At 39.1% G+C, this 24,887-nt stretch overlaps 1 protein-coding gene across 2 annotated transcripts in view; it reads right to left on the reverse strand.

The window, feature by feature from the left end:
• The window catches only part of SPTLC3 (serine palmitoyltransferase long chain base subunit 3), a 156,617-nt gene that overhangs the window by 68,902 nt on the left and 62,828 nt on the right, over nt 1-24,887 (reverse strand). For both annotated transcript variants that reach the window (XM_078056932.1, XM_036107222.2), the window contains exons 5-6: nt 12,358-12,482; nt 3,698-3,791 (exon numbers count right to left, since the gene is read on the reverse strand). In XM_078056932.1, the coding sequence (XP_077913058.1) occupies nt 3,698-3,791; nt 12,358-12,482 (219 nt within the window). The remainder of the gene's footprint in view (nt 1-3,697; nt 3,792-12,357; nt 12,483-24,887) is intronic.

Below are 24,887 nucleotides of genomic sequence, written 5' to 3' on the forward strand. Positions count from 1 at the left end.
TCTGGTTGAGGTGGCCATTCTTAAGAACCTGTCTCACAAGTTATTAGCTTTGGTCCTGGTTGGTTGCATGCCTCATACACACACAGGAAGGCAATTTAGTATCTTCTACATCTTCTTTACATTATCATTCCAATCTGCGTGGATGCGCATTAAGGATTAAAGCATCATCGTTTACTGAGCAATTTAGTGTTCTCCTGGGAATGGTGAAGTAGGAAAGACAGCCAGCTGCAACTGATGCCTTACATATTGTGACCTCATACAATTTTACTTCTCTCACCTCTCGAGGAAGAAGTCATTCAAAGGAACTTGGAGGTACCCCTGCTCTCAGAGTGGCTGTTTTCGTGATGCGAACACAATAGCTGGGAAAGTATGCCCATTTGCAAAAATAGTAAGCATGTCAGTGAGTGGGAACAAGGGCTTTGTGTGTCTGAGAATAAAAGTGTATTAGTTTCCTTTTGGGCTGGAAGAAATTAGCACAGACGTATGGCTCAAAAACAACACAGATTTGTTATCTTACAGTTCCGGAGACTAGAAATCTGAAATCATCTCACTCGGCTCAAATCAGGGTGTGGGCAGGGGCTGCTTTCCTTTCTGGAAACTCTAGGGGAGAATCCATTTCCTCGCCTTTTCCAGCTTTCAGAGGCTTCTGGCGTTCCTTGGTGTGTGACCTTTGTCCACTTCAAAGCCAGCAGTGACCATCAGCATCTTTCTCACATGGCATCACTCTGACACTCACTCTCCTGCTTCCCTTTCTTACACTTAAGGACCCTGTGATTACACTGGACCTAGGCGGACACTCTCTTTATGTTAATGTTCACTGTTGAGCAACCTGAATTCCATCTGCAACTTTAATTCCCTTTTATCACATAATGTAATATATTCACAGGCTATGGGGATTAGGACACAGACTTGTTTTTTTTTGTTTTTTTGTTTTTTTTAAGTAGGCTCCATACCCAGCATGGGGCCCAATGTAGGGCTTGAACTCAGGATCCTGAGAACAAGACCTGAGCTGAGGTTCAGACACTTAACCGACTGAGCCACCCAGGCACCCCCAGGACATGGACATCTTTAAAGGCCATTATTCTACCTACAACAGAAAGTTAAGAGCAACAGCAACTCATACATAAGAGAATTTCCACTAGATGATAGAGTTTGGACCCTTGCTGCTCAGTTAGTTGGAAGGGGTCCATTTACTTTATTCCTAGCTCACAGACAGCTCCAGGCTTCACCACTGAGCAATTGTAGGATCTTGGACAAGTTGTTTAATACCTCAAAGCCCAGATCTCCTCATTTGTAAACTAGCACCTATCTCATGAGGTTGTCCATGAGATTAAATAAGTACCTAAGAGAAGGCCACTAGCTCAGCATCTGGCACAATGTAAATTCTCAGTAAGTGCTGGTTGCTGGTATAAAATAACCACAGCTAACATTTATTACAGAGATGTAAATGAGAACCATTCTCTGCGTTCTGGGAGTACAAAGGGAGGGCATGAGGAATAAGTTACTGAATGTTTTGAGAGCTTTGTAAAATTGGAAGATAAAATGAAATTCTTGAATTAGAATTTCAGCAAAGGATTAAGGAATTAAAATTTTATTTGAAAGTAATAGCAAACCTAAAAAAAATTGCAAGAATAGGAGTACTACAAAGAACACCCACATACCCCTTTACCCAGATTCATCTATTAACATTTTATTCCATCTACTTTAACAGTCTATCATCTATCTATCTATCTATCTATCTATCTATCTATCTATCTATCATCTATCATCATCTATCATCACCCCTATAAAGCCTTCAAGGGAAAAGTAGAGAATGGTAGAATTCGGGTAGAATGGTAGAATTTGGGCTAAATTCCATATAATAACAAATGCAGGATAGAGAGGGTGTACAAGAACTGCTTTGGGGACAGCTAATCTTTACAACCCATAGCAGATGGTCTTTTCCATCTGATTCTGTTCAAAGCTTTAACTTAACTCAAAGCTTGTATCTCTGTTTTCGCTGCCACTAGACATAGGGGAGGGCTACTAAATGCTTTGAGCCGATACAGTTCATCCAGAGAACAGCACAGAATGAAGCAGAACTGTCCAAACACTTTTTGTTGGTTCTTGAAGTACATATATCTTAGCTAGTATACATATCTTAGTGGCTCTACCTTAACTGGCCAAGACCTTATTTTTCAGGCTCTTCTCCAGTAGTTCAGCCTCACGCTAGAGGTTTTGCTGCTTTTTATACACTCCAGATTATTCTATTGGAAATACCCTTTCCCTTTTCTCTGATCAGAATTCTATTAACCCTTCAAAGTCTATGGCAGATACTATCAATTTCATGCAATCCCCAAAGTGAGATGACCTCTGCATTCTTATGCATCATCATAATGTTTTCTACTGTCCTTTAGTGGCAATGGCAATGAAAATGATGAGGATAATAATAATCTACTAACACAGCAGGTACAAGCAACTCAGAAGTTTCCATTGCCAGGCTTCATGCTAAGCAAGCACTTTATGTGCCTTCTCCAACATATCATGAATCAGGCATTGTAATTATCCTCATTTCTGGAATAGGTAAATTGAGACCCGAGAAGGTTAAGTAATTTGCCAAGGATCGCATACTAATAAGCCATAGGACAAGGACACAGATGCTTGGGCCAAAGCCTATACTTTTTTCTTTAATACCAAAGATATTGTATGATAACAATTATATTTTAGGAAAATTTACTTACAAGGAAATTGACAGGTTTTAAATGTAAAACTCAATGAATTTTAATAAGAATGTACACATCAACCCAATCAAAATATCAAACATTTCTGTCACGCCAGAAAGTTCCTTTATTCCTCTTCTCACCAATTCTCTCCCCCACAATTAGGGACAAGTATCATTATGATTTCTATCACCATAGATTAGTTTTATCTAATAGTTTTTTTTATTTACTATAAACATACTCATATAGTATATACTGTTTGATGTCTGATTTTTTTCATTAAAAGTAATTTTTCTTGAGAGTAATCTATGCTGTATGTATCAGTAGTGCATTTCTTTTTTATCAGAGAGTCATATTCTATTATATGAATACAGCACAGATCTTTTCCATTCTTCTGTTGATAGAAATTTGGGTTGTTTCCAGTCTTGGCTATAATGACTAAAGCTGCTATGGACATTCTTGTACAAACCTTTGGGTGGACATACACTGGAAATTCCAAGACGAAGAATTTATGGGTCACAGTATAGGGACATATCTGCTTCTCTTACTAGATTGTAAGCATGTGCTGGGTGGGGATAGTGAAAGGAGACAATATTTTAAGGAAAAACATCACTTTTTACCTGACTATAACATAGAACTTAAGTCTTAAAAACTTTCCTAAGGCAGAACTATAGAAAAGGAAGAGTTATAACACTTCTGATAATTAAACATCAGTCTCCTAAGAGATCAGTCATGTCTTCAGAGGCTGCATTGCAAGACCACTAATAACAGTGACATTAATGTGTTTGGGTTCCACTTAGAAATCTAGTGTGTTTAAAGCACTTCAACAATTTGTTTCAGGTCAGGAGGGGTTAACAAGCCAGTAGTGAATATAAACATAATTGTGTTTCATTAGCCTAAATTCCCAGTTGGAAGAGCAAGGACAAAGCCCCATCAATAATCTTTACTTTCTTCTAGAAGCAAGCAATACATGTTGGGATAAATTCATTGATACTCACTGTTGTGTTTGAAGATCCTTATGGTTGCACGTGAGAGTCGGGCCCCAAGTACAAGAGATGCATGGTTTAACTCATCACTTAAAATGAGGCATCCCTGTTCAGAAAGCAAGCACACAAAACACAGGCCAATAAATAAAATTAAAGAAAAACAACATGTGGGAACAGAAAGACACTTTGAGACCTGTAACACACATTCCCCAAACCCTCTTTAATTTTAAAAGGACAAGTTTTGCCTGATGTCTATGTGGATAAAATCCTGTAGACAATTAGCTGATAAAGATGGGGATTATTTTAAGGGATTACATCTTTAACCATTTGCATTTGATTTTCATCAGAAAAGATCCTTCAAGACATTGGTTAAATGTCAGCTACCATTTTCTAAAGAATTGATCTTTGACAGGAAAGTGGATATACTTTGGGTGGATTGTGGTTTGCTGGGGTTCTTCAATCCTGTGGTGTATTATTTGGGACAGTTTTGGTGTTCTCCCTCTGGAGGGCAGGGGTCTTTTCTGCAGGGCCTTTCAAGCTCTTGTTTTCCTATTCTCATTCTCCTCTGTATTGACATCCTTGTAGACAAAAACATCACTGCTTTCCAGCTAAAAACTTCACATTTGAAAAAGTGTGGATGGCAATTCAGTCTGAGGCGAGTGAAAAAGATCAATCAAATTTACTGCCTATAAATTATAGTTGTGAAATTAGTTTTCTTTTTTAATTTAAACATTTCTAAATTATAAAATTGCTCAAGTGTACCAAAAATGCAGAGACAAATTATGATGGCCATTTGTGGCCACCCAGGATCTTTGAGTTCTTGCTCATATTTTGGAAACTTCACACATGACATGTTTTAAGTTTTGGGGGCAAGAGCCAGCAATATTCTCATACCTCCATACTCTAGATGTGTGTGTATTTATATATTTTTTTAGTGATACCTCATGATACTTCACCCCTAAATTCTTCATCATGTATTTACTGAGAACAAGGACATTCTCTGGCTAAATCACAATGCAATGATCATACCCAAGAAATCCAACATTCATATAGTGCTATCACCTAAGATAGAGCCTGAATTCATATTTCTCCAACTGTCCTAATGATATCAGTGTCTTTTATAGATGCTTTATTTCCTTCTATTTTTTCAATGCAGAATCCACTAAAAGATCATATATTGCATTTAATTGTCATGAATCAGATTTTTTTAAACCTAAATCTGATTATGACACTTGCTTACTTAAACTGAGCCAACGAAATTCCCCATTTTCCTCAGAAAGAATTTGCAATACTCAAGCATGACCACAAGGTTCTTTGCAACATGCCTTCATCTCTAGTCTCTTCTTTTTTTTTTTTAAATTTTTTATTGTTATGTTAATCATCATACATTACATCATTAGTTTTTGATGTAGTGTTCCATGATTCATTGTTTGTGCATAACACCCAGTGCTCCATGCAGAACGTGCCCTCTTTCATACCCATCACCAGGCTAACCCATCCTCCCACCCCCCTCCCCTCTAGAACCCTCAGTTTGTTTTTCAGAGTCCATAGTCTCTCATGGTTCGTCTCCCCCTCTGATTCGCCCCCTTCATTCTTCCCCTTCTGCTATCTTCTTCTTCTTTTTTTTTTTTCTTAACATATATTGCATTATTTGTTTCAGAGGTACAGATCTGAGATTCAACAGTCTTGCACAATTCACAGCACTTACCAGAGCACATACCCTCCCCAGTGTCTATCACCCAGCCACTCCATCCCTCCCACCCCCATCACTCCAGCAACTCTCAGTTTGTTTCCTGAGATTAAGAATTCCTCATATCAGTGAGGTCATATGATACATGTCTTTCTCTATTTGACTTATTTCGCTCAGCATAATACCCTCCAGTTCCATCCACATCACTGCAAATGGCAAGATCTCATTCCTTTTGATGGCTGCATAATATTCCATTGTATATATATACCACTTCTTCTTTATCCATTCATCTGTTGATGGACATCTTGGCTCTTTCCACAGTTTGGCTATTGTGGACATTGCTGCTATAAACATCAGGGTGCACGTACCCCTTCAGATCCCTACATTTGTATCTTTGGGGTAAATACCCAGTAGTGCAATTGCTGGATCGTAGGGTAGCTCTATTTTCAACTTTTTGAGGAACCTCCATACTGTTTTCCAGAGTGGCTGCACCAGCTTGCATTCCCACCAACAGTGTAGGAGGGTTCCCCTTTCTCCGCATCCCCGCCAACATCTGTCATTTCCTGACTTGTTAATTTTAGCCATTCTGACTGGTGTGAGGTGGTATCTCATTGAGGTTTTGATTTGGATTTCCCTGATGCCCAGTGATGTTGAGCACTTTTTCATGTGTCTGTTGGCCATTTGGATGTCTTCTTTGGAAAAATGTCTGTTCATATCTTCTGCCCATTTCTTGATTGGATTCTTTGTTCTTTGGGTGTTGAGTTTGAGAAGTTCTTTATAGATTTTGGATACTAGCCCTTCATCTGATATGTCATTTGCAAATATCTTCTCCCATTCTGTCGGTTGTCTTTTGGTTTTGTTGACTGTTTCCTTTGCTTTGCAAAAGCTTTTTATCTTGATGAAGTCCCAATAGTTCATTTTTACCCTTGCTTCCCTTGCCTTTGGCAATGTTTCTAGGAAGAAGTTGCTGCGGCTGAGGTCGAAGAGGTTGCTGCCTGTGTTCTCCTTTAGGATTTTGATGGACTCCTGTCTCACACTGAGGTCTTTCAACCATTTGGAGTCTATTTTTGTGTGTGGTGTAAGGAAATGGTCCAGTTTCATTCTTCTGCATGTGGCTGTCCAATTTTCCCAGCACCATTTGCTGAAGAGACTGTCTTTTTTCCATTGGACATTCTTTCCTGCTTTGTCGAAGATTAGTTGACCATAGAGTTGAGGGTCCATTTCTGGGCTCTCTATTCTGTTCCATCGATCTATGAGTCTGTTTTTGTGCCAGTACCATACCGTCTTGATGATGACAGCTTTGTAATAGAGCTGGAAGTCCGGAATTGTGATGCCACCAGCTTTGCTTTTCTTTTTCAACATTCCTCTGGCTATTCGGGGTCTTTTCTGGTTCCATACAACTTTTAGGATTATTTGTTCCATTTCTTTTAAAAAAGTGGATGGTATTTTGATGGGGATTGCATTGAATGTGTAGATTGCTCTAGGTAGCATTGACATCTTCACAATATTTGTTCTTCCAATCTATGAGCATGGAACGTTTTTCCATTTCTTTGTGTCTTCCTCAATTTCTTTCATGAGTATTTTATAGTTTTCTGAGTACAGATCCTTTGCCTCTTTGGTTAGATTTATTCCTAGGTATCCTATATTGTTGGGTGCAATTGTAAAGGAGATTGACTCCTTAATTTTTCTTTCTTGTCTTGTTGTTGGTGTATAGGAATGCCCCTGATTTCTGTGCATTGATTTTATATCCTGCCACTTTACTGAATTCCTGTATGAGTTCTAGCAGTTTTGGGGTGGAGTCTTTTGGGTTTTCCACATAAAGTATCATATCCTCTGCAAAGAGTGAGAGTTTGACTTCTTCTTTGCCAACTTGGATGCCTTTTATTTCTTTTTGTTGTCTGATTGCTTGGCTAGGACTTCTAATACTATGTTGAATAGCAGTGGTGATAGTGGAGATCCCTGCCATGTTCCTGACCTTAGGGGGAAAGCTCTCAGTTTTTCCCCATTGAGAATGATATTTGCTGTAGGTTTTTCATAGATGGCTTTTATGATATTGAGGTATGTACCCTCTATCTCTATACTCTGAAGAGTTTTGATCAAGAAAGAATGCTGTACTTTGTCAAATGCTTTTTCTGCATCTATTGAGAGGATCATATGAATCTTGTTCTTTCTTTTATTAATGTATTGTTTCACATTGATTGATTTGCGGATGTTGAACCAACCTTGCAGTCCAGAGATAAATCCCACTTGGTCGTGGTGAATAATCCTTTTAATGTACTGTTGGATCCTATTGGCTAGTATTTTGGTGAGAATTGTTGCATCCATCTTCATCAAGGATATTGGTCTGTAATTCTCCTTTTTGATGGGGTCTTTGTCTGGTTTGGGGATCAAGGTAATGGTGGCCTCATAAAATGAGTTTGGAAGTTTTCCTTCCATTTCTATTTTTTGGAGCAGTTTCAGAAGAAAAGGTATTAATTCTTTTTGAAATGTTTGGTGGAATTCCCCTGGGAAGCCATCTGGCCCTGGGCTCTTGTTTTTGGGAGATTTTTGATGACTGCCTCAATTTCCTTAGTGGTTATAGGTCTGTTCAGGTTTTCTATTTCTTCCTGGTTCGGTTTTGGTAGTTGATACATGTCTAGGAATGCATCCATTTCTTCCAGATTATCTAATGTGCTGGCATATAGTTGCTCATAATATGTTCTTATAATTGTTTGTATTTCTTTGATGTTGGTTGTGATCTCTCCTCTTTCATTCATGATTTTGTTGATTTGGGTCATTTCTGTTTTCTTTTTGATAAGTCTGGCCAGGGGTTTATCAATCTTGTTAATTCTTTCAAAGAACCAGCTCCTAGTTTCAGTGATCTGTTCTACTGTTCTTTTGGTTTCTATTTCATTGATTTCTGCTCTGATCTTTATTATTTCTCTTCTCCTGCTGGGTTTAGGCTTTATTTGCTGTTCTTTCTCCAGCTCCTTTAGGTGTAGGGTTAGGTTGTATATTTGAGACCTTTCTTGTTTCTTGAGAAAGGCTTGTATTGCAAATGTGTATTCTGTTGCTTTGGGATGGAATGTTCTGAATATATCTGTGAAGTCCATTTGGTCCAGTGTGTCATTTAAAGTCTTTATTTCCTTGTTGATCTTTTGCTTCGATGATCTGTCCATATCAGTGAGGGGGGTGTTAAAGTCCCCCACTATTATTGTATTGTTGTCAATGTGTTTCTTTGTTTTTGTTATCAATTGGCATATATAATTGGCTGCTCCCATGTTAGGGACATAGATATTTACAATTGTTAGATCTTCTTGTTGGATAGACCCTTTAAGTAGGATATAGTGTCCTTCCTCATCTCTTATTACAGTCTTTGGTTTAAAATCTAATTTGTCTGATATAAGGATTGTCACCCCCGCTTTCTTTTGGTGTCCATTAGCATGGTAAATGGTTTTCCACCCCCTCACTTTCAATCTGGGGGTGTCTTTGGGTCTAAAAATGAGTCTCTTGCAGACAGCATATCGATGGGTCTTGTTTTTTTATCCAATCTGATAGCCTGTGTGTTTTGATTGGGGCATTTAGCCTATTTACATTCAGGGTAACTATTGAAAGATAGGAATTTAGTGCCATGGTATTGCCTATAAGGTGACTGTTACTGTATATTGTCTGTGTTCCTTTCTGGTCTATGTTGCTTTTAGGCTCTCTCTTTGCTTAGAGGACCCCTTTCAATATTTCTTGTAGGGCTGGTTTCATGTTTGCAAATTGCTTTAGTTTTTGTTTGTCCTGGAAGCTTTTTATCTCTCCTTCTATTTTCAATGACAGCCTAGCTGGATATAGTATTCTTGGCTGCATATTTTTCTCGTTTAGTGCTCTGAATATATCATGCCAGTCTTTTCTGGCCTGCCAGGTCTCTGTGGATAGGTCTGTTGCCAATCTAATGTTTCTACCATTGTAGGTTACAGATCTCTTCTCCTTGGCTGCTTTCAGGATTTTCTCTTTGTCTCTGAGACTCCTAAGTTTTACTAGTAGATGTCGGGGTGTTGACACCTATTTTCATTGATTTTGAGGGGGTTTCTCCGTGCCTCCTTGATCTTGATGCCTGTTTCCTTCCCCAAATTAGGGAAGTTCTCTGCTATAATTTGCTCCAATATACCTTCTGCCCCTCTCTCTCTTTCTTCTTCTTCTGGGATCCCAATTATTCTAATGTTGTTTTGTCTTATGGTATCACTTATCTCTCGAATTCTGCCCTCACGATCCAGTAGTTGTTTATCTCTCTTTTTCTCAGCTTCTTGATTTTCCATCATTTGGTCTTCTATATCACTAATTCTTTCTTCTGCCTCATTTATCCTAGCAGTTAGAGCCTCCATTTTTTATTGCACCTCATTAATAGCCTTTTTGATTTCGACTTGGTTAGATTTTATTTTTTTTTATTTCTCCGGAAAGGGTTTCTTTAATACTTCAATGCTTTTTTCAAGCCCAGCTAGTATCTTTAAAATCATCATTCTGAACTCTAGTTCTGGCATCTTACTAATGTCCGTATTGATTAGGTCCCTGGCAGTTGGTACTGCCTCTTGTTCTTTTTGTTGAGGTGATTTTTTCCATCTTGTCATTTTGTCCAGAAGAGAATAGATGAATGAGAGAACAAAATGCTAACAAGATAAGAACGTCCTCAGAAAGATATATTAAACAAATCAGAAAAGACCTGAAACCAGGGGAAGAGAAAGAGAAAGAAAGAAAAAAGAAAAAAAAGAAAAGAAAAAGAAAAAGATAAAAACAAACAAAAACAAAACAAAACAAAAAAACAGAATATGATCAAATATGATCAGACTGGTGCATAGATTAGTGCCACACACTGGATTTTGGGTGTATTTTGGTCTGTTAGAAGAAAGTGCCTCCCAAAATTTTAAAGAAAGGAAAACTTATATATGTACAAAAATAAGGATTAATACTATGAAGGGATGGAATATGACTGCAAAGATGAAAATTATAAAAGATTTTATAAAAGGAATTGATAAGAAGTTAGTTGAAAAAAGAAAGAAGAGGATTTAAAAAAAAGAAAGGGAGAGAATGTGATCAGGCAGGAGACTAGAACAAAGCCATACACTAGAGATTTAGTGTATATTTTGATCTCTTAGAAGAAACTGTATCCCAAAATTTTAATATACCAAAAATAAGGTTAACTACTATAAAGGGATAGAATATGACTCTAAAAATGAAAAATAAAAAAGATTTTTTAAAAAAGGGATTGATAAGATGTTGGTTGAAAAAGGGAAAAAGAAAAATAAAAAGAAAACCCTTAACTTTGAAAGACTAAAGAAACATGGGAAAAAAGCCATGAATTCTATGTGCCGTATTCCCCTAGCTCTGGAGTTCTGCCATTCTCATTGATTGGTAAACTTGGTCATGGCTGGCTGTCTTTGCTGATCTTCTGGGGGAGGGGCCTGTTGCCATGGTTCCCAAATGTTTTGCCGGAGGTGGAATTGTCCCACCCTTGCAGGTCCGGGCTAAGTAATCTGTTTGGGTTTGCTCTCGGGAGCTTTTGTTCCCTGCAAGCTTTCCATACAGCTTTGGAGGCCAAGAGTGAAAATGGCGGCCTCCCAATCTCCTGCCTGGAGTAGCTGAGAGCTTGGGGCTCCACTCCTCAGTGAGCCCCCAGAGAAAAGCAGTAGTCACTCTCGTCTCCCCAGTCTCTGGCCGCACTCTGTGCTCATCCGGCCTGTGACCGAGCGTTTCTATCTCTGGCACCCGACCCTGTGTAGAGTCTCCAAACCCAGCAGATCCCTGCGGTGTGCTCCCGTGCTGCTCCTCCCGGGGGAGGAAGGGGAGTCTCCCCGGATCTGCCACTTGTTGGGTCCCTGCTGGAGGAGCAGTGGCCCGACTGTGCTGTGGATCACGGTTTATGGCAACCCCGAGCCGAGAGCCCGCGCCTCGGCTCCGTCTGTGCAGCCAGCTTCCCTGCTCTGATACCTGGGAGCTCTGCCACACTCAGGCACCCCCTGGTCTTTCTGTGACCCCGAGGGTCCTGAGACCACACTGTCCCGCGAGGGTTCCATCCCCCGCTTAGCCACTGAGGCGACGTCCCTCAGCGGAGCCGACTTCTAAAAGTTCCGATTTTGTGCTCTGCTGCTCTATCACTTGCCAGAAGTAGCCAATGGAGGCCCCCTCCCCTGCCATCTATCCTCCCGAATATCGCCTCGGATTCACTTCTCTGCACGTCCTACCTTCCAGAAAGTGTTCGCTTTTCTGTTCAGAGATTTGTTGCTATTCTTTTCTTCGATCTCCTGTTGAGTTCATAGGTGTTTAGAATGCTTTGATCCCTATCCAGCTGAATTCCTGGGACCAGAGGAAATTTAGGTCTCCTACTCCTCTGCCATCTTGCTCCGCCCACCCAGATTCAGTTCTTATGTCACCCACTTTGCATAGGCATCTCAGCCTTTCCCAAGAAGAATTTGGAAGCAACTCTTTTGCCCTTCTCCATGTATGTGCCTGGATTTTCTGTGATATTCATCCTATTTTATTTGGTGCATTGTTTCCCCCCTAGACTGTAAACAACATACATTTATAAGGCATAGGTCTTATTCATTTTTGTATGCACTGTATCTTGCTTTATATGAGGATAAAGTCATTTCTCAATAAGTGGTCTGTTGAATGAATAAATGAATGAGTGGCATGAGCAAAATGTTTTGTTCAAATAAATGCTCCATAAACATTTTCTACATTGTAAATGAGGATGTGGGAGACTTAAAATTTCATTGATCTTGCTAAACTATCATCAAAGATGAAATTTGACCCATGTCTAGGACTGCAATTCTATAAACAGAATATCTTTATAAACAGATTTGGTGGACTAAGCTGGAATATTTATTTAAAAAGCTGGACATCCAATCAGATTTTCCTAGAAAAAGGACCTTCTCTGCCATACTTCTAATGAAGGACCTGCTCAGAGTTGTGATTCTTAGGAATAACACAGCAGAAGACAATTATATTAACAAATTCTCACCTTTCCGACTAGTGCAGGGATATTCATTGAGTTAGTTGCAAATCCCATCCCAAAGACCATAGCTGCTTCTACATTCAGGAACTTAGCCACAAGGCTCTCCAATTCTTCATGCTTATCCAAGGTTCCTGCACATGAAATGATGGGATGAGTGTATCTTCTCTTCTCAACAAGTTTGAAAACTCAAAATCCAGTGCATCCCCATCACCAAAAGACAGGTACCAGAGAGTGTGTAGCCAGTATATTTGCCAGAGCCGCAATCAAGAAACAACCCACATGTCCACATACTGTAGAATGAACAAATTAAATACCTTGTGGAGTTATTTATGTAGTGGAATTAAACACCGTAATGAGAAGGAACAATCTATTACCCTACACGACAAAATGAAAAAAATCTCACAAATGTGTTGTTGGGTGCAAGAAGTCAGACACTTATACACTCATACAGGCTGGGTCCATTTATATAAAGTTTACAAACAGACAAAACTAACCTATAGTGTTAGCAGTCAGTATAGTGGTTAATTTTTTTGGGAGCACAAAGAGGACTTTGAGATTCTCTAAATGTTTTGTTTTTAGATTTGGGTGCTGGTTACACAGGTATGTTTGCTTTGTGAAAATCCTTTGAGCTGTAGAGTTGGGATTGGCACATTTTTCTATTTAAATATTGATAATGCAATAAAATCTACAAAAAAATACCACAATTTTTCTCTCCTCTCACCCTACCTCCCTCAAGTGATTAATTAAGTTATAACCCTCTCCAAGGGGCCCCACACTTAAATCCAAACAGATCCCATGGTTTCTATAGATAATAGTAAATCTAGTTATAACTTATTGAACCTTTGGAATGTGCTAGATTTCAGAGCCCATTACTTAGATTATCTCATTTAATCTTTTTTTTTTCTCATTTAATCTTAAAAGCCCAATAATCTCATTTAATCTAAAAAGCTCAAAAGTAACATTACTTTACAGATTGGAGAACTGAGGTACACAGAGGTCACAGATAAAAACCAACAGAAAATCTGGTCTAACTCCAAAGTTCATGTTTTTACCACTCTGCTACCTTTTATATGCTTATGCTCTGATTCCTTCTTATACACTATCTCTATGCCTTATTAAAAGAAAATAATAACGATCCTCATATCTTTCTGTTTGCCATCACTTTAACTTCTAGATCTGTAATGTCCAATATGGTAGTCACTAGCTACATATGGTTAGTGCAAAAGAGTTTTAAATTGCATTTAATTTTAGTTAGCTTTAAGCTTAAAAACTGAAGCACTGTAAAATATTTTCCACTGAACACAACTTTATTATTTGTGTAGGATTATATTCTACTTATTTCACTTTAAACACTGAATATTTAGTGTCTGAATTGAGATATCCTATAAGAGTAAAATATACATTATTTTTTTTAAATTTTATTTTGTTGTGTTAGTCACCATACAATACATCATTAGTTTTTGATGTGGTGATCCACGATCCATTGTTTTCATATAACACCCAGTGCTCCATGCAGTATGTACCCTCCTTAATACCCATCACTGGGCTAACCAATCCTCCCTCCCCCACCCCTCTAAAACCCTGTTTGTTTCTCAGAGTCCATAGTCTCTCATGGTTCATCTCTCCCTCCGAATTCCCCCTTCATTTTTCCCTTCCTTCTCCTAATGTCCTCCATGCTATTCCTTATGTTCCACAAATAAGTGAAACCATATGGTAACTGACCTTCTCTGCTTGACTTATTTCACTTAGCATAATCTCCTCCAGTCCCATCCATGTTGATGTAAAAGTTGGGTATTCATCTTTTCTGATGGCTGAGTAATATTCCATTGTATATATGGACCACATCTTCTTTATCCATTCATCTGTTGAAGGGCATCTCGGCTCTTTCCACAGTTTGGCTATCGGTGACATTGCTGCTATGAACATTGGGGTGCATATGGCCCTCCTTTTCACTATATCTGTGTCTTTGGGGTAAATACCCAGGAGTGCAATTGCTGGGTCATAGGGTAGCTCTATTTTTAAATTTTTGAGGAACCTCCACACTGTTTTCCAAAGTGGCTGTACCAACTTGCATTCCCACCAACAATGTAAGAGGGTTCCCCTTTCTCCACAACCTCTCCAACATTTGTTGTTTCTTTCCCTGTCCATATACATTATTTTTTGAATGCTTAGTACAACAACAACAATAATAAACTAATGTAAAATAGTTCATCAATATTTTTATATTGATTACATCTTGAGTGGTTTGATATATTTACATCTGAGTATTGGAGTGGTTCTAGAATACTATTTTGGATATTTTGGGTCAAACAAAACATATTATGAAATTAAGTTTACCTCTTTTCTTTAAACTTTTTTTTAATGTGGCTACTAGAAATTTTAAATTCCACATGTCTTTTGCATTATATTTTTATTGGACAGTGCTGGGTACATGATACACTTGGTAGAACATAAAAATGTACATGTGGAGAGATATTGTAACTTGCAACCACAGAACATAGAAGCAGATTTAACTCAGATTTAAATTAAAGGAATATTGTTAGCATATTCGGGACTACTATAAACATGCTTTTTTCAACCTAAGGATCAACATATTTTACTATACATAGTGTGATACCAGAATTTTATTAAATTGGCAAATTATCTTGCTTACTGTGCTCAAATGGTGAAGGGTTAAACTTGAGAAGGCATGGACTAGTGAGTTCAAAGAGTTATTTTGCATTTGATATGAAAGAGGACATTTCATGGATCATCTTTTTCCATCCTGACTGGTCGCATTTTCATACAACAGATGGCTGGTGGCCTTTCTTCTCAATCTAGAATTCATTTACCTTCAGATTGTCAGAAACCATAGTAAAACAAGTGTTCTAGCAGAACAATTTTGGTGGGATGGGGTGGGGAGTTAAAATTTTAAACTGTCATTTAAAACTTTATTATCTCTGTATCAAAGATAACAGAGAAAAAAGAAATACTAAAATTTAAAGATAAAACACGGGCACATAATCACTCATCAGATTTGTTTTTATCTAATGGAGACTGCATCCCAAAGGGAATGGCCCCAAGGATAGGTAGTGAATAGGCCATTGGCCTGGGCATGACAGCCTTGGGTTTTGGTCTCAGCTCTTCCACTAAAGAGTGGCCTCTGGCTACCTCTCCTCGAAGTTTCCAGGGAGATTGGGAGAGGTGCTGTTTTAGGCTTCCCTGATGTTGGGGGTGGTCTTTCCTCCACATAGAATGGTCTTCTTTAAGGTCCCACTCATTCTTTGACATCCACCTCATATGATGTCTTTTCTTAGATGCTGTTCTCAGTTTCCCCAGGCAAACTTGGTCATTTTCTTCTGAGATCACATAAGCTTCATTACATAATGATTATAACACTTACTAAGTTGAACTTTCATGAGGCCATCTTCTCTACTACAGAAAGAGCCCTTGGGGTGCTGATACTGTGTGTAGGATGTTCATCTTGGCAACCACAGAGTACACCCACAGTATAGTGCAGTACTCACACATAGTAGGTGCTTGTTGAGTTGTATGCTGTCTTTTGATGGAGAAAAAAGACAGGACTAAGCCCAGAGTAGGGGATGTCACAGGGAAGAAGGTCAAGAGGTCACATGATGCTAGGACAACAAGGTAATTAGGTAGTGAGCTTCACCTTGAAAACACCCATACTTGAAGAAGGCCTCCCGCAAGGATGGAGGGTGCCCAAATATTGCCACCTTGGTAAATTTCCCCATGAGCCTTTCCTTCCCAGAGAGTCAGGTGACAACTGCGCCCTGGCCCAGTCACCCAGAAATGATGAGTAGAACTTCACGGTGAGTATCTGGGATATCTTCCTCCACTTTCATCTTCCCCAAGTCTGCCATCCAGGGGTTTATCTATAACAGATGCTTCACTAAAAGTCCTTAGGATAACGTAGAATGTGTTGTAAGCAATCAAAGAGCCAACTAACTAGTAAGAAGTGGGTGTATCCAAGAACATCCTGAGAAAGTGCCCTCTGTGAGTCTTCATCATTAGCCCTGGCTTGCAGAGAGGAAGAGAGGAAATGCTAGTGTCCATATTAGGTCTCCAGATCCAGCCTTCTTCTGGATTTCCAGTGGTCAAGTAGATAGTAAACTAATATTCAAATATACTTTTTTCTATGACCACATGTCTCACAGCTGAGTTACGAGTGGTTTTGCATCTAGGGGCTTATCTTCATTTGCAGAAAATAACAGTCTCCACTCCCAACCCCCATTTTTATAGAATTTCTCTGTTTGGTGCTCACAGCTCAAACTTAGTAAACAGATATGAGAGAGTCCCAGGATGGTTGGACATTTTCTACATCAGGAAGCCATGCCTCTCAAAGTTAGACTGGGCTGTCTGGATGGGGTATTCATTAAGGAATACTGAAAAGTATGGCTCATTTGTATTAATTGAGAGCTGCTTTCCTCCTCCTGCTCTTCACACTGAAGAACTAAAAATGTAGGAAGACCTTGGGGAAACAAAACACTCACAAAAACTTAATGAGCTTGCTTCCTGCAAACATTCAGGCCAGATCCTAATTGGGTGGAGGTGCCTGAGTCATATCAAGTTGCAGTTGGTGGTCTGAGTATTTGAGTGGTTCTAGAAATTATATTCAACATTTTGTCTTTGTTATGTAAATATGGGAATTTTTTTTAATCCCAAGAAAGCACAGCTATAGTCCGAACCAAAGGTACAAATAAATTCATAGTGATTTTTATTTCTCTTTCTCTCTGACTTTAGTTTTTTTTTTTTTTAGTCTCTGAAGGTCAATAACAGCCACAAACTGGCTAGTGACAATGGATCTCCAAATTGCTATGTTGAGCCTACTTGTTCTCATCCTGGAGGTTTATTTATCAAATGGGATACTGAAAACCTGCTTTGTGAATAAAAGAACAAATATAAGCTGGATGTATCCTCTTCCAGCTTTCTCAGTGGTATTTTCATGTGCCAAACACAGGGCTTGCTGTCATCAGTCAAATCAGTAAAAATCAGATGCAGGAGAAAATACCAATATTATGCTTATGGACTGTATGCTTCTGCTGGATTTTTATTGATACTGACTGATTTATACTTTTTAGTCAGAACATAAAGACTGCTGGTCTTCAAACTGATGCTGACTAATAGTAGAGTGTGGGTGTTATTAACAAGCTTATTTCACCACCACCAATTCTTTCTGTTCAGCACATGTGAAGACTATTATCCAAACTGTGACTGTAGTCATTTTTTGTCCAGAATATCCTGTTTGTAGATTGTTTCTTAGACTTGATCTGGGAGCAGGCTGGCATTTCATGACAACCTGCCAGCAGACTCCCCTGGCGGTTCCAATTGTGCCATGGATATCAGCCCACATCTGCTTGAACTGGGGACGTGGATGTGGGAAGTTAGGGGTAGACATTGACAATGTCCTTGGTCTTCCTCAAGTTGAGGGATATACATAGGTGCCAATGTCAATGAAAGTTAATCTGTATTCTCAGTGTGTTTGGATATAACAAGATTTTTTTGTCTAAATGAAGTAAAAGAGACTAAACTTTGATGTGCATTGATGTGCACTGGATTTGGAAATCTGGACAATTGCTAATAAATCTAGAGGATTCTTCCTCCCAAGTTGCAAAGAGGCCAGGTACTTATCTACAACAGCAAACATTTTATGGAGGGCCAGAGAGAAAATAGTTCGGACTTTGTGGGCCAGATGGTCTCTGTTACAACTATTCAACTCTGCTATTATAAAGTGCAAGCAGTCATAGACTATACACAAAAGAATGGCTGTGGGTGTGTACCAATAAAACTTTATTTATGGATACTGAAATTTGAATTCCATATAATTTCACATGTTGCAAAATAGTATTCTTATTTTTATTTTTTCAACCACTTAAAATTGTAAAAACAATTTGTGACCTGCAGGCAGTACAAAAACAAGAGGCACCTGGAATAGTCTGGTGACACCCTTGATGTGGATGGTCTCTGATTTTAGCTATGAACAGTATGGGGTAGTGTCAAGAGCTCTTTAATGGGCATCAGGAGAACTGGTCTCTAGTTTTGACTTCTCAGCCTACTGACTGCAAAAACATTGATTGGCAGGTTATTAAAAAATCTCTAGGGTTCATGTATCTCATATTATGCTATTTGTGTGGGTGAGAAGATGGTGGAAAATCTACATATTCTGAAATTCTATGAGTTTCAACTTTGTTCAATCATCCCAGGTATTACTTTGCTGGCAAGTATTATACTTACATAAAATTATTGGAATATCTTGTTGAGTTGTTATGCTTGCTTGGCTTTGTTGAACCTACAAAGCCAAATCTGCACTTTCAGAAATATCTCTGCTAGTTGCAATTTGGCTGTGCTGTAATTTCTGTCATTGTCAAGCAAAGGGCAATTATCTTGTCAGAACTATAATGGGTATCAGGAAATTGCCAAAAGGCTTTCAGAAACAAAGATATACTTTCATTTTCCTACTCTCAAACAATTCCTCTGAGAGTCTGTTTCCTTTTAAAAATACTCTTAAAGGAAAATAAAGAGGCTTGAGAGAAATAGAATGAAATCTCATTAATCTGAATTTACAATAATTTGGTCAGAAAGGAGCTGGCACTGTTTATGAAGAAGAGTTTTGCTGTTGTAAATTAAGAAGGTGAAACTAATTGACATGGGGATCTTTACAGCTTATTTAATCAAATCTACTGCTTTAGAGTATGTTTATGGCATTGATTTGCATAAAACTGTGTTAATTAAAATTGCTTTTTTTTAAAAAAAAAGAAAAGGTCTCTACTTGGTAGCAATTTTTTAGAAACTGCTTATTCTCATAGGAACTTGAAAGCCATAAGATGATACTTACTTGAAATTGCTTTAATTTAGACATTTTGTAGATTCAGGCTGGCCCCCTTTTCAATAGTTCAGACTAGTGAGACTGTACATTTCCTGGATCTAGACACAAATATTTGAGAAAGAAACACAGAAAGAGCCTTGCTAATTTGAATAAAATGATAGCAGAAAACTTCAGGAAGATAAAGAGGGAGATGAATTATCAAATGATTTAAGACTATGTTCTCAAACTGAGAAATAGAAATTTCAGCAAATTGGTACATTACAACTAACATAAAAATCACATTTGAAACTTGGAAATGGAAAATAATTGCCCATTACATCCAGTCATATCAATTCCTAAGTTAATGTGTCCTTTCTGATGTTTTTAGGATGAAAATATTTGAAGCCTACTTCTGAAAATTGCAATTATAATTTGAATGAATATTCTCCACTAGACAGTTTTGAGGTGTGCTTACTCTTCAGGTTTCCCTGATGAGCTGAATCAAGCACAGGGCTTTCCTTCTCAAAGAAAGAAAAGTCTTCAAGTAGAGATGAGCTTTCCTTGGCACAGAAGTAGTCTTGCGGCATTTCATGAGTTTGTTTTCTTAGAAGTGAACATCTGACTAACAGTTGCTAGCAGCACAAAGGACTTATAGAGCATAGGCATTCAAATAATCTGTTAGTACACATCTGCTCTTAACCAGGAAAACAACGACCAAGAAACTAAACACCCTTGTAGAATAAAAGTTGGAGGAGAGGGAAGAAAGGAAACAAAAGTTTCTCTTCTGTTTGCCTGAGTTTAACCTTTCCTGGATTTGGAAATCTAGGGCAGCAATATGTGGCAGGATGCACTCAACAATCAAAACTAACTTGCTTCACTGATTTTCTGGCTTGTCTCTTACCTACTTTCCAGTTTTTATTTATAGACCTCATCCCCCAGGCATATGTGGTATTCACTCCACAGAAAGTAAAAACCATTGCATTTTGGAAAATGTTTGACTAATTTGGTCAAAAAAGTCAGCCATGCTAGATAGTATCCATTGGTTCCCAAAGTGTAGTCCCCAGAGCTGCAGCATGGACATTACCTGGGAAGTCATTAGAAATGTGAGATCTTGGGTTCTATTCCAGCCAGGCTGAACCAGAAACTCTGTAGGTGGGGCCAACAACCTGTATTTTTCCAAGCCCTGTAGGTGATTCTGATGTAAGCTAAAATTTGAGAACCACTAGTGTAAGCTCAAGAATCCACATAGCTTGTGGCAGGTTCCCTTCGGGAACTGGAAAATTTGGTCAGTCTGATTCAGTGGGCAAGTCTTGGAAACGCCAGAACTATTTTCATAAGCCTGTGCCTTAATTTTAGACTCCGTTGACTTTTAAGGAAATAATTAACTGGGGAAATACGAGCTCATTTCAGGAAAATCAGAAGATACTACAAAATAAAATATAACCATCTTTATCAATGCAAATATTCAAGTAAGATATATGTTTAAAAATGGACTCATAATAAACATACTGTTCTGTAACTTGTTTTATTCTCTTAACAATGTATTTTCAGTTTTCAGAAAATTGAAGACTAGGAAGGCATAGAGTTTATCTCAGGCCCTAGCTAGTTAAAGAAGAGAATGAAGATTTGAATCCAAGCAAACTAATTCCAGAGCCTTTGCTCTCAACCACCGTGCTAAGAAACTGCTTTATAATTTTGCATGGTTAAATAACATTATGTTAAACAGATCTACCAAATATATAATCAATTTCCTATTGTTGGAAACTTACTTATTTTTTCCCCAATTTTTACTATTATTAAGCATATTGCATTGATTATTCTAGATCATACATCTTAGAAAACTTACTCAAAATTTTAAGGCAAAATTTCTCAAAACAAAATTGCTGAGTTAAATGGCTTTCTGTTGATACATTTTCAAATTGCCTTCCAATGTACTCTATCAACAGTATATAAGGGTGCCCTTGTCTTTTTTCTTTTCTTTTTTTTTAAGATTTTATTTATTTATTTGACAGAAAGAGAGAGAGCACAAGCAGGGGGAGAAGCAGACAGAGGGAGAAGCAGGCTCCCCGCCAAGCAGGGAGCCCGATGTGGGCCTTGATCCTAGGACCCTGAGATCATGACCTGGGCCAAAGGCAGACGATTAACCGACTGAGCCACCCAGGTGCCCAAGGGTGCCCTTTTTTTTATTCCTTTGAAACTATGAGATATTATTATTTTTTAAGGATTTTATTTATTTTTTTGAGAGAGAGGGAACACCAGCAGGTGAAGGGACAGAGGGAGAGGGAGAAGCAGACTCCCTGCTGAGCAGGGAGCCCTATGCAGGGCTGGATCCCAAGACTCTGGGATCATGACCGGAGCCCAAGGCAGACGCTTAACTGACTGAGCCACCCAGGTGCCTCTAATGGGATATTATTTCTTTTTAACTTTTGCCAATTAGGTGAAAAATGGTAACTCTGTGTCTTAATCATTCTTTGATTATTAATTATTATTTTCCACAGGCTCATTGGCCACTTATATTTCTTTTTTTCCCCCTTAATTGTTCATTTGTGTACTGGATCTACTTTTTAATGTAAAATTTTCATTACACTATAACATACATGTAGAAAAGGAAATAAATTGTAAGTATTGAGCCCTATGAAGTTTCAAAAAGTGAACACACACACACACACACACACAGATTACTGCATCATAAAAAACCCAACAACAATATAGACAGCACCCAAGAAGTCCCTTTGTTCCCCCTCTGGTCACCATCTACTTCCTCTGAAGGGTAATTACTATCCTATGCATTCTCAGCAGCTATGATATTGCTCCCAAAGTGTTGACAATCTGTTCTTGTAGGAAGGGCAGATAACTTACTATGTATAAGGTACAGATATCCATGACCTACATAAACAGATATATACTTTATCTGCAATATTAAAATATCACAGGAGGGAGAGATAAAGAAAAGCTTGAGAAACATTATACAGTCCAGACTGTGCATGTTTTGCCTCTTGGCTTTCTCAAAATCTTGGCCCACTTCTTAAGTTGTGATGTTCTTTTTCTTCTGATCTGTAAGTCTTTACATGTTAAGAATGTTAACATTTTGTCTTATATTTTGCAAATAACTTTTTCTAATTTTGTTCCTCAACTTTTAACTTTGTTGACATGGTTTTTATGTAGAGAAGTTTAAATGCTTCATTTTGTTGGCTCTTTTCCCTTATGATTTCTGGAAGTGCATTCTCTGGTTCTCTGGAGCATGAGGACACAGGAGACTACTGTCTGAATCAGGCTTGACTAATCTGAAGGGCAAGTAGTTGTGTCTGAGGTTGGAATGGGAACAAGCTGTCTTTCCTCTAACAGGGAAGAGTGCCTGTTTTCCATGGACAAGGGTGGCCTGTGTTGCATGGAGTCAGCCTAGAAGTCATTTCAAATGGATCCCTCCCACTAAGAGGACATACTGCCAGGTAGGGTGACTTAGGTAAGGTGAGTTCCACTGGCAGTCATTATGGGTTATAGAATTGAAGGGTGATTATAAGCGACAAGCCAGAGAAGAGGATGCTGTGGGTGAATGTTTATGTCTCCCCAAAATTCATATTGGAAACCTAATGGCCAAAGCGATGGTAATAGGAGGTGGGGTCTTTGGGAAGTGATTAGGTCATAAAGACGGAGCCTTCATAAATAGGATTAGTGTCCTTATATATAAGGCCCCAGACAGCTGGCTCATCTCTTCCACCATGTGAGGGTACAACCAGAAGTTTGCACCATGGAAAAGGGCCCTCACCTGACCATACTGGCAGCCTCCAGAACTGTGAGAAATGAACTTTGTTGTTTATCACCCAGTCTGTGATATTTTGTTACAGCAGCCTTAAGGGACAGAGAGGTTGCGCACATCAAAGGAGCTACAGCCTGACGATCTTAGCAGGGCCCTAACCAAGGAATGCATACAAGTGCATTTTGTATTTGAATTGTTGAGGTCATTTTACTCTGTTCATTTGTTCATTCATTCATCACTTCCCTTATTCATTCAGTTTCCATTTTACTTATGTAGTTATTTCTGGTGGTGGTTGTTCTTATTTTTTATATTTCAATCTCAAATGCATTTGCAATTTACACAAGAGGAATTTACTAAGATATAATATGTGAGGTAGGGATCTAACTTATTTCCTTCTGTGATCAGCCAGTTATCATAATACTAAATATGACATAATTGGTCCTTTTCCAACTGATTTCAAAATTGTTCTTATTGTATACTAATGAGTATTCTAAGTTGTGTCTGTCTCTAGACTTCCATTTAGACTACCCACTCCTTCTCCCCATTTATTAATGTCATTGGGATGGTGTTCAACTCACATATTCATTTGAAGAAGTATTGATAGAAATATAACACCAGGTCATTCCCTTCTAGGATTTGTTATCTCAATTTTTTCGAGTCTTCTCTTAAGTCTTTTATGAAAGTTTTATAGTTTTCTTCAAATAGTTTCTAGATATCTTCAATGGAATTCCCTAGGTGTTTGTTAGTTTTGCTCATATTTATTAATAATATAATTTCTCCAATATATCTTCTGATTGCTTATTACTGACTTTACTATATGAATTTTAAAAGTTGCTAAGTCAAGCAGAGAAAGTCAATTATCATATGGTTTCACTTATTTTGGAACATAAAGAGTAGCATGGAGGACATTAGGAGAAGGAAGGGAAAAATGAAAGGGGGGAAATCGGAGGGAGAGACAAACCATGAGAGACTATGGACTCTGAGAAGCAAACAGGGTTTTAGAGGGGAGGAGGGTGGGGGGGATGGGCTAACCCAGTGATGGGTATTAAGGAGGGCATGTACTGCTGGAGCACCGGGTGTTATACAAAAAAAATGAATCGTGGATCACTGCATCAAAAACTAATGATGTATGGAGAGAGGAAAGATGGCAGAGGAATATCTGAATATCCCTATTTCAACTGGTCCCCAGGATTGAGCTGGATATCTACCAGACCACTCTGAGCACCCATGAAACCAGCCTGAAATGTAAGAAGATCTGGATCTCTACAAACAGAATATCGCGGGTGGCTGGTTTTGAGGTACAAAGCAGGAGCCGTGATTCCGCTGGCAGATATCGGAGGATAAACGGCAGCGGGAGGGAGCCTGGCCGTGGGGATCCTACACCACCGGTGAGCGACAGCCTCGCGCTCTGGGGATGGGGCACAGACTTGCAGACCCATAGGGGCGGGGAAAGGACTTTAGGGCAGCCCCCGGGGCGGAAACCTGGAGCAGCGGGGGTCGCATGGGCGAACTGGGAGTGGCTCCCGGTTTTAGAAGCACAAAGGGCAGAGACGTGTCCCGACCTGGAGGCAGCACTGGGGGCACTGCAGAGGGGTGCACAACCCAGGATGCTGCAGTTATAGCAGCACGGACAGAAACAGAGACAGTGTGGCCTGGAACGCTCACTGAAGAACAGACTGTGATCTCTCTGCTCTGAGGCAGAGGGTTGGAAACGGTCTCTTCTGCTCTGACTCATGGAAGAGACGCGGAAAGCCGCCAGGGAAAGCCGCCAGAGAACAAAAGCCCCCAAAACTGATTCCCGCTGAGCCCATCCCCCGCCACAGGGGGGCAGGGCAACTCCACCCAAACAGGGTTGCCTGAGTAAGTGCGGCAGGCCCCTCCTGCAGAGGACAGCCTGGGAAAACAAGAGGCCAGCAACCCTAAGGTCCCTAGAAAACAGGTGCATCTTGCTTGGGTTCTGGTCAATAATTTGGA

This window comes from Halichoerus grypus, chromosome 10 (genome assembly GCF_964656455.1).
Source record: "Halichoerus grypus chromosome 10, mHalGry1.hap1.1, whole genome shotgun sequence".
NCBI classification, from domain to species: Eukaryota; Metazoa; Chordata; class Mammalia; order Carnivora; family Phocidae; genus Halichoerus; species Halichoerus grypus.